Below are 14,048 nucleotides of genomic sequence, written 5' to 3' on the forward strand. Positions count from 1 at the left end.
TCCCTTTTCAATGGAGAGAAACCATGCAAGTACACATTTTCAGAGGCTTATCAATATAATTCCTGCACAGCAACAATGATTTCATATTTCACAAAGCCTACATCTGTTGGCTGTGGGTGTAACTGTGCTGTGTAAAGTGCTACTAAATTTTCTTTTATTCTCCCTTTGGCTTGTGACCAAAATAAGCACTGGCATATTTTGTGGCTATTTCATTATTTGTGTAGTGTACTTGTTCAGGTAATGACAGCAATTGAACATATGCTGTACAGAGTTGGTGGATGAATACTCTACCTTCAGACTAATGGAATAAAGGTAAGTTATGTCATATCAACGTATGGCAACCATAAAAAATGATAGTGTAACATGATTTTTAAACTTTAAGCATAATAATCTAACATTGGCCAGATATGCAGTTCTCATTGTTTGCATACACTTTCTGTAGTTGCAGTTACAGCACAGCAATGCACACTCTATTTCATAACCTTGTTAAGACTGGACAAATCTAAATAATACAAAAAAGGCACAACAAATCATAACAAAAGACTGAAGACCGCAGCTTTCAAAGGTGAATTATGATGATAAAATTAAAAATCAAACTCTCCATGCCTCAAGCACTCATTTATTTAAAATACACATCTATACATAAAGAAAAAACCTCTGTTCTTGTATTTCATTCACGGCATTTTAAATATGTGGCCGTTGTACAATCACTGGACAGTGTAAACCTTGAAAAATTATGTAAATTTAATGCACTGTTTTCTGATTGGCTACATGCAAACAGGTTTCAAACATGAATACAGAATAACAAGACTGACAGCAACTATTTGATCCATTACACCGGTGGATCCAAAATGGTACTATGAATAACTGACCACCTGAACTCAAACTTAAGATCATAATGTAAACCGATCCAACTATGGCCAGCCACGTTTTGCCTACATTTGACTGTCAGCTTTAACGAATGTGACGCACGCTACATCGTATCTGTGGTTTCATCAATGCCTGTGAGACTCATCAGGCCTTTGGAACACTGGCATGCCGGGAATGGAATGTGTGAGGGAGACTCACTGAGTCATACAGGGAGTAGGAATCTCTGCAGCTACCGGATCTGCAGAGTATAATCTGGCAGTACTTCCTGTTGGAGATCCCTCGTCATGCCGACTGCAGTCAAACCCATAGATAAATACTTATCACTTTTGCATGGACTCTTGTCTGTTTTTGATTACTTCCTTTCAAATTAACAACATTAAGCTGCTGTCACTTACAATAACTGGGAGTTATTGTTGCAACTGCAAAGGCAATTCGATGAAACCAATTTTTCTTTTGTAAAAAAAAGAAAATTCTTCTGTTCATGTTGAAACTGCGCTCCCACAGAAGTCTCAAATATGATGTCTCTGGATGACAGTATAATCCCTGTACATACAAAGCCTAAGGGCAGGGCAGCCAAAAGCTGTTAGCATGCAGTCAATATAACATGCTGAAACTGTGTTTGGATTATGCATTTTTTTCAACACGTTGGGTCTGGGTGGGGTCCAATCTCTAACAGCACCAGCCAGCACTGAAATGTAAGTCCGCAGTACAGACACAACTTTTCACCAAAGTCCAAGACACCTGAGCATGGTAGAAGTCCTCAACAGGAAAAGGGGGAACAGTGTCTGATCACGACAGTGGCATGAATGTCATAATACCCCCATCAAAAGTGGGCTCAAATCTCACCAGTGTCTTTGTCATTAACTTGTGAAATGTAGGGGTTGGGCAGCAGTTGGAAAAGTCTCTGTTTCAGACTGTGCAGGAGACCCAGTAGATTCTGTTGAGTCTCTCAGGTCAGTAAGCAGCCGAGCAGCACGATACAAGTCCTCAACAGGAAAGGAGCGAAAGTGTCTGACGGTGGTATGAACGTCGTAATACCCCAATCAAAGGCGGGCTCAAATATCACCAGTGTCTTTCCGGTTAACTTGTAAACTGTGGGGGTCGGTCAGCAGTCGGACAAGTCTCTGCTTCACATCGCACAGAAGACCCAGTAGATTCTGTTGAGCTTGTCAGGTCAGTAAGCAGGCGTGCTGTACCCGGTCCACCCTCAGGCTGTGGGTGATGTTAACTCTCCTCGTGATCACTTTCAGAGGACTGCCAGACCCCAGAACCCTCTTCCTCCACTGAACCAGCTTTAAAGCAGAGGGACACAGTGTAAGTTCAAGTGAAAAAAAAAACTCACAGGACAGCAGCTGTGAATGTAGGGTACGACTGTTGTACACATCAGTACAGAAACAAAACTAAATCAATGATGGCATCTGTGTACTAAATTAGATGAAACTGCCGTCAAATGTCACTTCAGGTTATATCAATATATGAGTTCATCAAAGCTGGAGGAAGTGACATTACAGAGTTAATTTAATTATTACATAAATGAAATTAATTGATACACTAATGAATACTTCAGTTACATTTTAAAGAAGTCAGAAGTAATTTACAGAAAAGACCATCACATTATCTGGATGGACGTTGAGAAAAATCAATAAAGTATTCAATACTGTATGTAAAGATATTCATAATCTTGATACCTTTATTGGCATACTTCTAAAAATGTGCTGGATAATGGATGTCACACGAAAACATCTATCATATTCTGAGACTTGTATTGATTACAGGTTCAGCCATTACTATATTCTTCCTTTCTCCAGACAGGTGTGATCTGCTGTAGTCAGTATACCTATACCTATACCAGTAAGTATACCTGAGGAGACGCAGGTATTGTTTGAGTTAAAAGCAACCAGGTTTAATTTTGAGATGGGGCAGAAAAATGTCCTTTGTGTGGCCCCTGGCATAAAATAAAGTAACACATAAAATATTTTTTAGTTTTACGTGTATAAAGCCCTTTGTGTTACAGCCATGTACGAAAGGTGCTACAGAAATTTGAGATAGGAAGACTGTGATTACTATATCACGAAATCCACCCCACGCTTCAGGTAACATCACCTGTACCACTCACAGCCCCTTCCCTCACCTTTCTCTAGATGCGTGGAGCTCCAGGACGAAAGGTTTTGAGGGACATCCAAATGCTCCCCTTCGGTCCCTCCCGCCTGCACGTGGTTGGTGTTGCTGTCCTGCCAGTCACTCAGCGCCCTCTGGAAGGAGTGCGCCAGGCAGGCGGTCAGGTCCTTGGCCCGCTCGGCCTGCCTGCACCAGAACACCCGGCACTGCAGCTGCTGACCCTGCTGCTTGCAGATGTACAGGAAGACGTTGGGGTGGTCCGTGTCCACCGCGCAGTACGCGATGTCCCGCAGGTAGGTCTTGGTCAGCTGCCGGCCCGTGCTGATCTCCTTCACCTCCACGTAGCGCGGCCGCACTACCAGGGCGTGGTCCTTGCCCAGCTTCTCCGGGGCCTCGTCCAGCAGCCGGGTGATGGCCTCCCGGGCCTGCTCCAGATCCAGGGAGTAGATTTTCTCAGTGCCCAGGTAGTGCACTTTGAAAAGGGGGTCGCCGTGGGACAGGTCCTCCGTGCGGTCGCGGTGGAACCGCCGTCGCAGCATGGCCGGGGACTTCTTCAGGGTCTGCATCAAGTGAAAGGGACCCAGAGACATGGCTCCAAAGGGCAGGGTTCAACGAGTGACGGGCGGAGAGGGGGAGTGACACACTGTTATAGCTGTCCTTCAGAATCCAGGCACCTGTTGATCTTCATCCACTAGTCAGATCTGGGAGGACCAAAGAAATAAAAGGAATTAAGAAGGAATAAGGTCCTGTGAAACTGTTAAATGCAAGAGAGTAAATAATGACAGCAAAGAGGGGAGATAATGAACAGCAGCAGTGTTTTTATCTCAATATTATACTTAATATATTATACATACAATATTATACAATATTATACATAAACATTTTCGTCATTCTCATTGGAGAAAAGCCACAGGGAATGCAGAGTGAAATCAAATGGTGTGTGTTGATTAGGAATTTTCCAGCAGAAATGAACCTAGTGGAAGTAATACCCTTATTTCTCCACTAGATGGACACAAACTCGTTTGCTGTTTGAATCACAGTAAGAGTCCATGAGTGTCCTCATTTTAGGAATTGGAGCTGACATGCCACAAACGCCACAGACCAATTCAGTTATCATTGACTTTTTTATTGATTTGCATTAGAATTTTGAAAATGTTTGAAAAGAGATATGGCATTGGCAAAGCACGATTACATAAATAACATGTATATTTCGTACTGTAACTGTGTCCAATTTTGCTAGTTTCGATCACGATTGTTGAAATGCACACGTTTTTACATGTCTTAATTTGGCAGACACTCTCATTCAGAGTATCTTACGTACAACCGAGCATTTTACAAAAAATACATTTACATGTGTTTGTCCCAGACGTTAGAATCCTTCAGATTTTTTTTTTTAAAGAGAAATCAACTTTCGCAAACATTAGTGCGAAAGATACATACATACTGGTGTGTTTAATGTCAAAATGTACAAATATGGCTTATTTCTGACAGCTGGTAACTGGTCCAATCTACAATACGTTTTCAGACTATATTTCATATCAGTTAACAAAGACTCTTGCCGCGATCAAAAAGTATCTTTGATATTTTTAGTGGTTTGTTCACATTGTTTCTCAACAAACAACTCGCTGCAAAGAAGCAAGAAAGGATCGGAAAGTGACGCAATAAACCATTAAAAGTGGCCTGCAAGAACCAGGCTTAAGCAACCCCGTTTTCTGTTGTAATTACTTATGCTCACATACGTTGGGCTGGGAGTGTTATAAGCCTGGTCTGACAACCTGTTGCTCATTCAACTTGAATGGATACACTTAAGAGCGTCTGCTAAATGAATGTAGTGTAATGTAATGTTCTACTATTGATAACAACCATGATTATTTAAGTGCTTTTGCCCTTCATGCATTCAAAGACATCCATGAAGGTAACAAGAGAATCATTTCACTCTGTGTGTGTGTGACATCCGTGCAAACATACCAGCCCTCAAAAACTCACTCTACTCTGTTGTAAATGTATTTACTACTAACACAGTTCACCATATGATAAACACTCTTCCCAAGCCAGTTTGCAGGCCTTATCGGTGCAATTTGTTGCTGTCTTGGTAAGATTAGCCACGGGACGGGGCGGGACTTTGACCCATTTTGAACCGTGCAGCACATGCTCAAACAAAAGGTTTTTAACGTTTTTTTTTTTTAACAAAGTGAAATCACCTTCATTATCAAACGCACCTTTACACACACACACACACACACACGTGTATATATATATATATACACACACACTGAAAATGGAGGAACAACGTGTACCTGTTACTGACTTGAAATGTGAGACAAAAATTGACTGCAAAATTTTGGAGAATGGAGAATGAAATGCAATTTAAAGAACAATATGACATAAAATAGCCTACCAGAATTATAGCTGATTCTGATATTATTACTAACACAGCCGACGGACGTCAAAGTCGTCAAACAGCCTACTACGCGTAGACAATTGGAACAGCTGTAGAGCGAGTCAGACGAAGGCGGAAACTTACAGTCTGCTTCAGTGTCCTGTCTGGGGACCTACAGTCTGCTTCTATCTGCTTCATCTGCGCGTTTTATCTGCTTCCAGCACAGATATGACGCGCTATACCAAGGAACTCATCAACTTTAACACACACTTTCTTTCTTAACCGTAAAACACACCAAAGTTTCTTACCGTGCATCCGTGTTTGCACGTCCGCCTCAGGTTTGCTGCACTCTCCTTTCCAAAGCGGTTGAACAGGTCCGGTGACTGTAGTGTACAGACAAGTTCCGTGGCTTTCTCCAGAATCTAGCCTTTACGCTTTAATCGTTGCATTTGGTGGACCAAGAACTATTAATCCACTTATTACATTGTGCGTATTATTAAAATTAGGCTGCCAGAACAGTGTAGTCAGTCAGTAGTAACGGATTATAAGTGTATCGGCAAGCGCAGGAGACAGTTCGTGTAAACGTGTGTGAGCCGTGACTGTCTCACACGTCACTTTTGAGCGGTGGAAGGGAGGCCACGGGGCACTTTGGGCTGGGCTACATCTTCATGTGTATCTAATGGTAGTTGTTTTTGAAGGAGTTGTCATCAGTACACAGCGTACGAAGAGGGAGGACAAATAGCGTCAATATGTAAATTGATATGCAAACTTAAAGATCTAGACCTGTTACATGCGATACATAACATTTTTCTTGCTATGATTATGCATCAGCAACATGTACATTCCCCAGTGATTTAGCCGATTTCTTTAAAATTCTTTAAATTATCTGTTATAACCAAGGTGCTGTAGGTCTGCCTGTCTTTCATGTATTTCAAATATATATATATATATATATATATATATATATATATATATATATATATATATATATATATATTTATATATATATATTTCATATATATATATATATGAAAACTTTTACTTAAGAAGTGTGTTCTGTTCTGTACCAGTCTGAAGTGTAATCCATGGTCTGATCTAAAGCAAATTTATGCCTTTTTCCCCACTTCAAAACAACCTGATTTTCCCTCTAGCTCTCTCTGAAGACAGGAAAACTGCCAATCCCTGTTCCAGTCATTTCAGTCAAGATGATAATTAATAACTACTTCAGTGATTTAGCTCTTTCACATATTATGATATGTGAATATACATATACATATACATATACATATACATATACATATACATATACATATACATATGCTTCCAGATTTCTGAACAATAGTCTGTTGGTTATCAGTCTTGTTCCTTTGCTAGCAGTTCAGTGTGTCCTTGATCATATTCTGATTCACATGACCCTCTTCCTGTCTGCATATGAACCAAGGTGTTATATGCTGTGTAGGACTCCATTGCCTCACACTCAGGTGACACTGTGACGTTTTGTGCAGATTTCCAAAAATGGTGAAAAGAGGGCAGTTGAACTTTAGTCTATACGCACTGAGGGAGAGAAAGTAACAAGGTGAGTTCACAGTGGTTAAAAATTACTTTGTTACATGCTGTCACTCCACGAAACGTACTTCATAGTTTCAGGGGAATTTACCTGTATATGGCCATGTGTAGAGTGAATAGTGTCAAAGTCATATTTTGGTGGCTCCCTGTATGTTGAACCTTCACAAGGGCTCAACAAGACATGAATTCTTCACAAAGAATATACAGCTAGTTAAAGTAAATAAACTTATTAAGTTTATGAGGCACGAAATGTTACACACTCCTTGTCTTTAAGATCTATTTAAAATGAATTTTTATCTGCGTTATAATTTGTGACACTCTTGGGAAAGTGGGAAAGTGTAGGAAACCTGTTTAAGGAGTAGTAAATGATATACTCCAGAATGTAGGAAAAGAGGTTACTTCCTGAGATGTTCGACTCATAAGGTCCAACTCTTTGCGTAGACTTGTCATTGTGACCAGAAGTCCTATATTGAAGCAAAATGAAACTACAAAGAACTGCCAAGCCACAGCTGCTATTTTACAGGCTAAATACTTTTTTCATACCAAACTGATTACTCTCCCTCCAAGGGTGTGCAGTATGGAGGCAGCCTTGTGCAAACAGCCACAGTGGGCGTTTTTGTTAGTCTGGACATGTACAGAGGATTATATTCTTATTCCAGCGCTGCTTTAGGATAGAGGGAAGTACACAAAGAGCTGTCCATGGGAAAATGGGATTAACCGACATGAGATGGTTGTGCTATATGCACCCACTGTTGTGTTTTGTGAATCACAGTGGAACAAGGAAGAACAGAAATAACCACATTGCCAGAGAATAAAAAAAAACTCACTCAGCTTCTCTGGTGAGTTGGGCTTGTGGGGTGGGGTGTTAAGTGAGTGTGTGTGTGTGTGTGTGTGTGTGTGTGTGTGTGTGTGTGTGTGTGTGTGTGTGTGTGTGTGTGTGTGTGTGTATGTGTGTGTGTGTGTGTGTGTGTGTGTGTGGAGGAGGGAGTATTTATTGAACAATGAATTAAGAAAAATCATGAAATTTTTATTTGGGATTATTAATATTCATCTTGAAAGCCTCTTAATTTTGTTCTACACACAGTCCATATTTGCCTTTAGTATATACAGTATGGTAGACTGAGGAAAATACAGTATTTCACAATTAAAGATTAAGAGAGACAAGAGGGGCTTTGAAAACATTTGCTATATTTTCATACTATTATTTACATGATGGTACGGTTTATGAAATATGTACACAGGGGTCTTGAGTATGACACACACAGAAAACAGTTAAAGCAATGAGGTCTGTGTATGCGTGAGCACAGTGATGCAGCAGAACTGAGGAAAATCTGTTTGTGGTTAATGGAGATCAAACAACTGTTAAGAGACAATTACCTTCTCTGTTTGAAACTTGTGAAAATCATGGATGCCAGCTTGATTAAGTCGATTAAAAATCATGGATGCCAGCGTGTAAATTTTAATATCAAATGACAACTCTGAAGACAGACATGCTTTCAAGCTGCACACAAAACAAATATAAATCTAATATATTAATATCAGTTTCATATTACAAATGCTAATAATAGTACTATTATGATTATATAATATACAATATAAACAACACACAATTATGTATATGTGTATATATAATCAAATACATCTCTGCATTAGTGTACAAATGCTGCCACCAAAGTGCCAGCATTGGTTTAGCCCCTGTAATGCCAGCACATTGCTGGTAAAATGTTGATGTTTTATGAAAACAAGAACATTAGCATAGCATAACATGTAGCATAGTGGTTAAGGAGCAGGACTCGTAACTGAAAGGTTGCCGGTTCGATCCCCGCTGGGACACTGCTGCTGTACCCTTGGGCAAGGTTCTTAACCCACAATTGCCTCAGTAAATATCCAGCTGTATAAATGGATAACATTGTAAAATACTGTAACCTATGTAAGTCGCTCTGGATAAAAGTGTCTGCCAAATGAATAAATGTAATCATTGTGAATAGAGTGTGAATATAACTCAAGCACCAAAATGGGACAACTCACTGCTTTTCCTTTATCCTCTGATCAGACTGATCTATATGTTTAACACAACATTTTCAAATATCCATCAAGTCTGTACTATATGTGAACTGAACTGTAATATATCCAGCATATATTTTTACATAGTACATAAGACAGTAAGGATTACTGTTTTGTGTGGAAAATCAATGTAAGAAAGCAATTATAGAATTTGTGTCACATATTTTGGCTCCTAATTGGATCTTTTGACCTCTTGACTTCTTACTGGCCACAATGACAGCCAGGTGAACTCTGAAATATGGTTACAAAGATTTGTGGATTGCTGACTACTAATTAAGTGGTCATTGAGACCATATTTCAGGCAACTAACCATTCTAAATTGTTGACTGAATTGTTTGTTTAGAAGGATTGGTTTCAGTTCAGAGGTCAACAGGGGGTTGACTGTGAAAGTGACAGACAAGTAGCATGTGTGACTACCACTGAAAGCAATACAAACTGTTCATCTGTGATGGGTGCTTTATGGCAAGTATCTGTCTCATGAGATTTTACCTCATTCCTATTGCAAAGCCTGGAAAAGGGCATGCACCTTTTTGTTAGCCGCTGAGTCCTATATGTGACATATCCCTTCCCAAAAATGCTCACTGGGACCCAGGACTGTTGAGTACGGCATCCTTGATGTAATTGTCACATCATTTAAGAGTGCCACTGGTTCAAGACCAACAGAAACAACTGCGTTGTCTTGAATGTTAGAGCAGAAGATGAGGTTCCAGGACATTATGAACAGAGAACTGTGCAGTTTGGTTGCTAAACAGCACTACAGGTGGAGTGTAGGCACTCCTGCCTAGATAATGGGATGGCGGTGTATAGCATAGTGGTTAAGAAGCAGGACTTGTAACCGAGAGGTTGCCGGTTTGGTTCCCCACTGGGGCACTGCTGCTGTACCCTTGGCCAAGGTACTTAACCCACAACTGCCTCAGTAAATATCCAGCTGTATAAATGGGTAACATTGTAAAAAAAACTGTAACCTATATGAGTTGCTCTGGATAAGAGCAATGTCTGCTAAATGCCAGTAATGCAATGTAATGTAATGTAATCACACCTGTATCTCCACACTTATCAGTGTGTTGTTCTGCACATACACTATGTGCCATACACCCTGATATCCATCTCAGTGACCTACACAAAATCTAAACTAACCCTAAAGACAGCTTGGCTGCATTGCTGATAAGTCCACCTGAGCTGTTGACACCATCTCACCCTGTTGTGGCAATAAATATTGAGGAGCCCTGGGGCCCCTGCCTTGTCTGGCAAACAGGTGATGATTGTGTAGCCACTGCTGGTTCATGGTGTGTTGCCTCTGGGTATTTCTGATGCAACAGTTTTCAGAGTGGAAAAACAATCACTGAAACAATGTCTCAGTGTTGACGAGGTGTTGTAACTCACAGTCTGTCAGACTGTGGTCTGTCATTGACCAACAGTATTTGCCTGTAATGTTTTCGCAGATCTTATTTGAGTTTAGTAGCTGGTGCCAAGCAGCCCAGGTGGTGACTAATGTAGGGCAGTGATTAACATACCAATGGCAAAACTGCATTGTTTTCTATATAAATCAGACATGCTGTTCCTTTCTTATTTCCTCTTAAATTTTTGAGAATCAACATGTCAAATAACCCCATTACCCATAGCACATCATCTCTGCCAGAGTCACTGACGTGTATCATGATAGTTATGTCTAAAATCTCTCTTGCACATGTTCCTACATGCTATTCCCTCAGAAGTACCACAAAATGTTCCTGTCAGAAATCTTCTTTGAACTCTGTTCACATAAGATTATTTTTCATGATCCCTCCTGGGTATTTTACAACTGGCGCAGCTCAGTCAGCCAGGCATTTGCTTTGAGCGTGGGATGAGCGCTATGGAATACGTTCCATACGGCAGCAGTGTGGTATTGTGGTACGATGCATGAAGCAAAGGTTCGATTCCCGGCTGGAAGGCTGCTGTTGTACACTTGGGCAGGGTTTCTTAGCCCAGAATTTCCTCAGTAAATACTCAGCTATATAAATGGATAACGTGTAGGAATTGTCATGTATGTAAGTTGCACTCGATGAGACTGTCTGCCAAGCAATTTAATGCAATGTGTAACGCTCTAAAATGGCATCTGCCAACAAAAAATGGGAGCCCACAGCAGCAGAAAAAATGGGCTTTGATCTGGTGGGGCCAGTTGTCAGGGTGGGGCAGCCAGAGATTTCTTGGCTCACCACTCTCAGACACCTCACCTTCACAGACGACATTAGTGGAGTAGCACATATCCTCCAATGAGAGCTCACTTCACTGAGGTTCGCTGTGTGATTCACAGTGTGAAAAACAGCTGCTGGCTGTGTACAGGTGTATCAGAATATTTCTCTGCAGTCTATCATCATGGATTAAATTTATACTAAATACAAAGACATTTCTAGCACACTGAAGTTTTATAATAATCATTAATCATTTTTGGAAGATGCATTCAAAACCTAACACCTCATGCATTCATGGTGAAGGTTGCAGTAGTAATTATAGAGGTTACTTGCTTTCATCCTGGATATACACCTGCCATCCTAAGCACACCACCATGCCTTATATAGCGTCCTCTCTCCATGTGTACATATTCTTTCCTGTTTACAGATTACACCACACTGACAGGTCCTCATATTATCTTTCACCTACTGACGTTAACACAAATTTCCTGTTACTAGGTTGCAGTTAGATTATTACATTACACTACATTTTCGGCATTTTTAGCAGACAGTCTTATCCAGAGCAGCTTACATAAGTTACAGTTTTTTACATGTTACCCAGTTGGATATTAACTGAGGCAGTTCTGGGTTCGATACCTTGCCTGGGTTAAGTACAACAGCAGTGCCCCCGCAGGGAATCGAACCAGCAACCTTTCGGTTATGAGTCCTGCTCCTTTACCACTATGCTACATTGATACTGCCGGTTCTGGAGAGCAGTCCACCACATTTATCAGTTCATTATTACATACACCACTGTTTAGCCTTGTTAAGTGTTTCTTTTATCTGTACTTGACGCCGTATTATGTGACCATCTACGACTTCATACCCTGATAAAAACTGATGGCTGTGCCCCCTGCCTGCCCTTTACAACTACCTTATCAACAGAGTCAGAAATCCCTGTCTGCCCTGCTTTAACCCATAAAAGTGTCTAATGTGACAGGTAGGTACTCTTTTTTTGTAACACAGTCGTTTCTTCTATTACACTGTTGAGCTTTCACTGAGGCTGTTTGGCCTATTTTTGTGCATGTTTTGTGTACATTTACATGAATTTCCATGTGCCCCTTGTGTCTCTCAGGACTACACAGTGGTATTTTGTACACTAGCCTCACTCACGTTGCTGTGTATCCCCCAGTTCCTGAGTGAGGCCGACCTTTTGCGTGCCTCGTAAAGCAGGGTTATTTTTCTACTTGCCATGTGGCAGTGTAGCGTGCCCTGTTACCTTGCTTATTAGCAGGGATCCTGGGATTTTCCATGATGCACACAGTCATTTCACCACACTCCTGTAAGGTAAGTGCTACTTGTCTGCCTTTGTTGACCTCTTTACATTTACGTACAGACAAGGAAACATTTTTCAGAAAACATAACTGAACATAAAACACATGGAGCAAAGAATGCGACTCAGCTACTCCACAGTATTTGAATGATTTGCTTTATTAAATCAACACTGCTTTGCAAATGCACTCTGCTGGCCTGAGGCATAGTCGATCCAATTTCAGGACCGCACCCTTTACCAACCTACCTTTGACATTCAGAATATATTGGTGCAAAGTTGCTGAAAAGGTATTTTCAGTCAAGGTATGCTGTCAAGTGGGAAATTATGTAGTTGTACTCCTGTGAAGACTTGTTCCAGCCTGTGGCACCTTTTGTAAGCACAATAACATTTGACACCTTAATCCAAACGTTGTAAATGTTTGTTATATCTCAAATATTAAAATCTGACTGTATCAATAAACATTTAATTGATAATCCCCCATATTGTCATGTGTCATTGCTATTGTTTGTAGCATCCAAATGAATTCACACAGGCTCAGACTAAACCTCATACAGTAGGGCAGTTCATAGTGGCAAAGAGCAAAGGCATTATTAAAGCATTTACAATTTATAACTGAATTTTTAAAGAATGTGCAAAAAATGTGTGAATTTGTGTGTTTGACATACCTTAACATCCTACCTTAAATAAGTTGAAACAGCATGACATTTTAAATGTAAACGTTTGACTTGTACAACAGATGCTTCCAGCTCATTAGAATATATATTTAAATGTTAATATACTTAACATTTTGGAACAGAAGGAATGCATTTCAAAATTAGTTAATGGAGCAAAGATAAATGTAATTACAGCTCATTATTTCTAACCAAGCATTAGACTTTGCAGTTCTGTTCCAGTAATGTTTTGACATTGCATGGTATGACATGGAGTTTTCCTCAGTCAGATCCACCAATTCCTCTTCCTTATTGTCTGTTGGAACGCTTTGTCCATGTTCACAAAACAAACACAGTCAACCCAAGGACTCTGTGGAACAAATTCCTAACTACAGTGCTTTGTGTGTTATACTTCTTTTTCCTTCCCAATGAGTGTCAAATTGTACCTGCCCCCCCCCCACTTATACCCCGTGTTGGTACCCACCCTGGTCCTTGCATCTCTGATTCGCTCAGGGATGCCCAATGAGTGTTCGAGATTCTTCATGTTGATTATTGACAAGGCAGGTCCCATCACCACCTGTCTGCTTTGAGCCTATTAACGTACTTTGTCAGTGGTGTTCCAGTTGAAGCTGAATATGAGAAATACACAAATGCCCAGCTGAGAGACCGCAAGCGTTCAGCTTTCAGTACATAAACACAAGGGATTGAAGCAACTCTTTTTAAAATAAAATTCCAGTAAACTGAAAGGTAACACTTACATGAGGAAGAATACAATCAAATTATGGTTAGCAATCGCGTGGCTCTCCACTCCATTTCAAAAGAGTAGCAATCATGAAGAATGTGGTTTTACTTGATTAAACCAGGATAGCCTCCATTGTTAGGCCTACCATCCTATATTGTTGTTCCAGGATGGCTAA

At 40.5% G+C, this 14,048-nt stretch overlaps 1 protein-coding gene across 1 annotated transcript; it reads right to left on the minus strand.

Annotated features, from left to right (window-relative positions):
- Positions 1–1,260: 1,260 nt before the first annotated feature.
- On the minus strand, positions 1,261–5,970 carry LOC118775481. Its single transcript, XM_036525424.1, has 3 exons — positions 5,677–5,970; positions 3,002–3,689; positions 1,261–2,162 (listed from the first exon to the last, which is right to left on the minus strand). Exons 2-3 carry the CDS (start codon positions 3,576–3,578, stop codon positions 2,095–2,097), a joined length of 645 nt encoding a protein of 214 aa, XP_036381317.1. The 5' UTR covers positions 3,579–3,689; positions 5,677–5,970; the 3' UTR covers positions 1,261–2,094.
- Between the last annotated feature and the right edge of the window lie 8,078 nt (positions 5,971–14,048).

Source organism: Megalops cyprinoides, chromosome 3 (assembly GCF_013368585.1).
Source record: "Megalops cyprinoides isolate fMegCyp1 chromosome 3, fMegCyp1.pri, whole genome shotgun sequence".
Lineage (NCBI taxonomy): Eukaryota > Metazoa > Chordata > Actinopteri > Elopiformes > Megalopidae > Megalops > Megalops cyprinoides.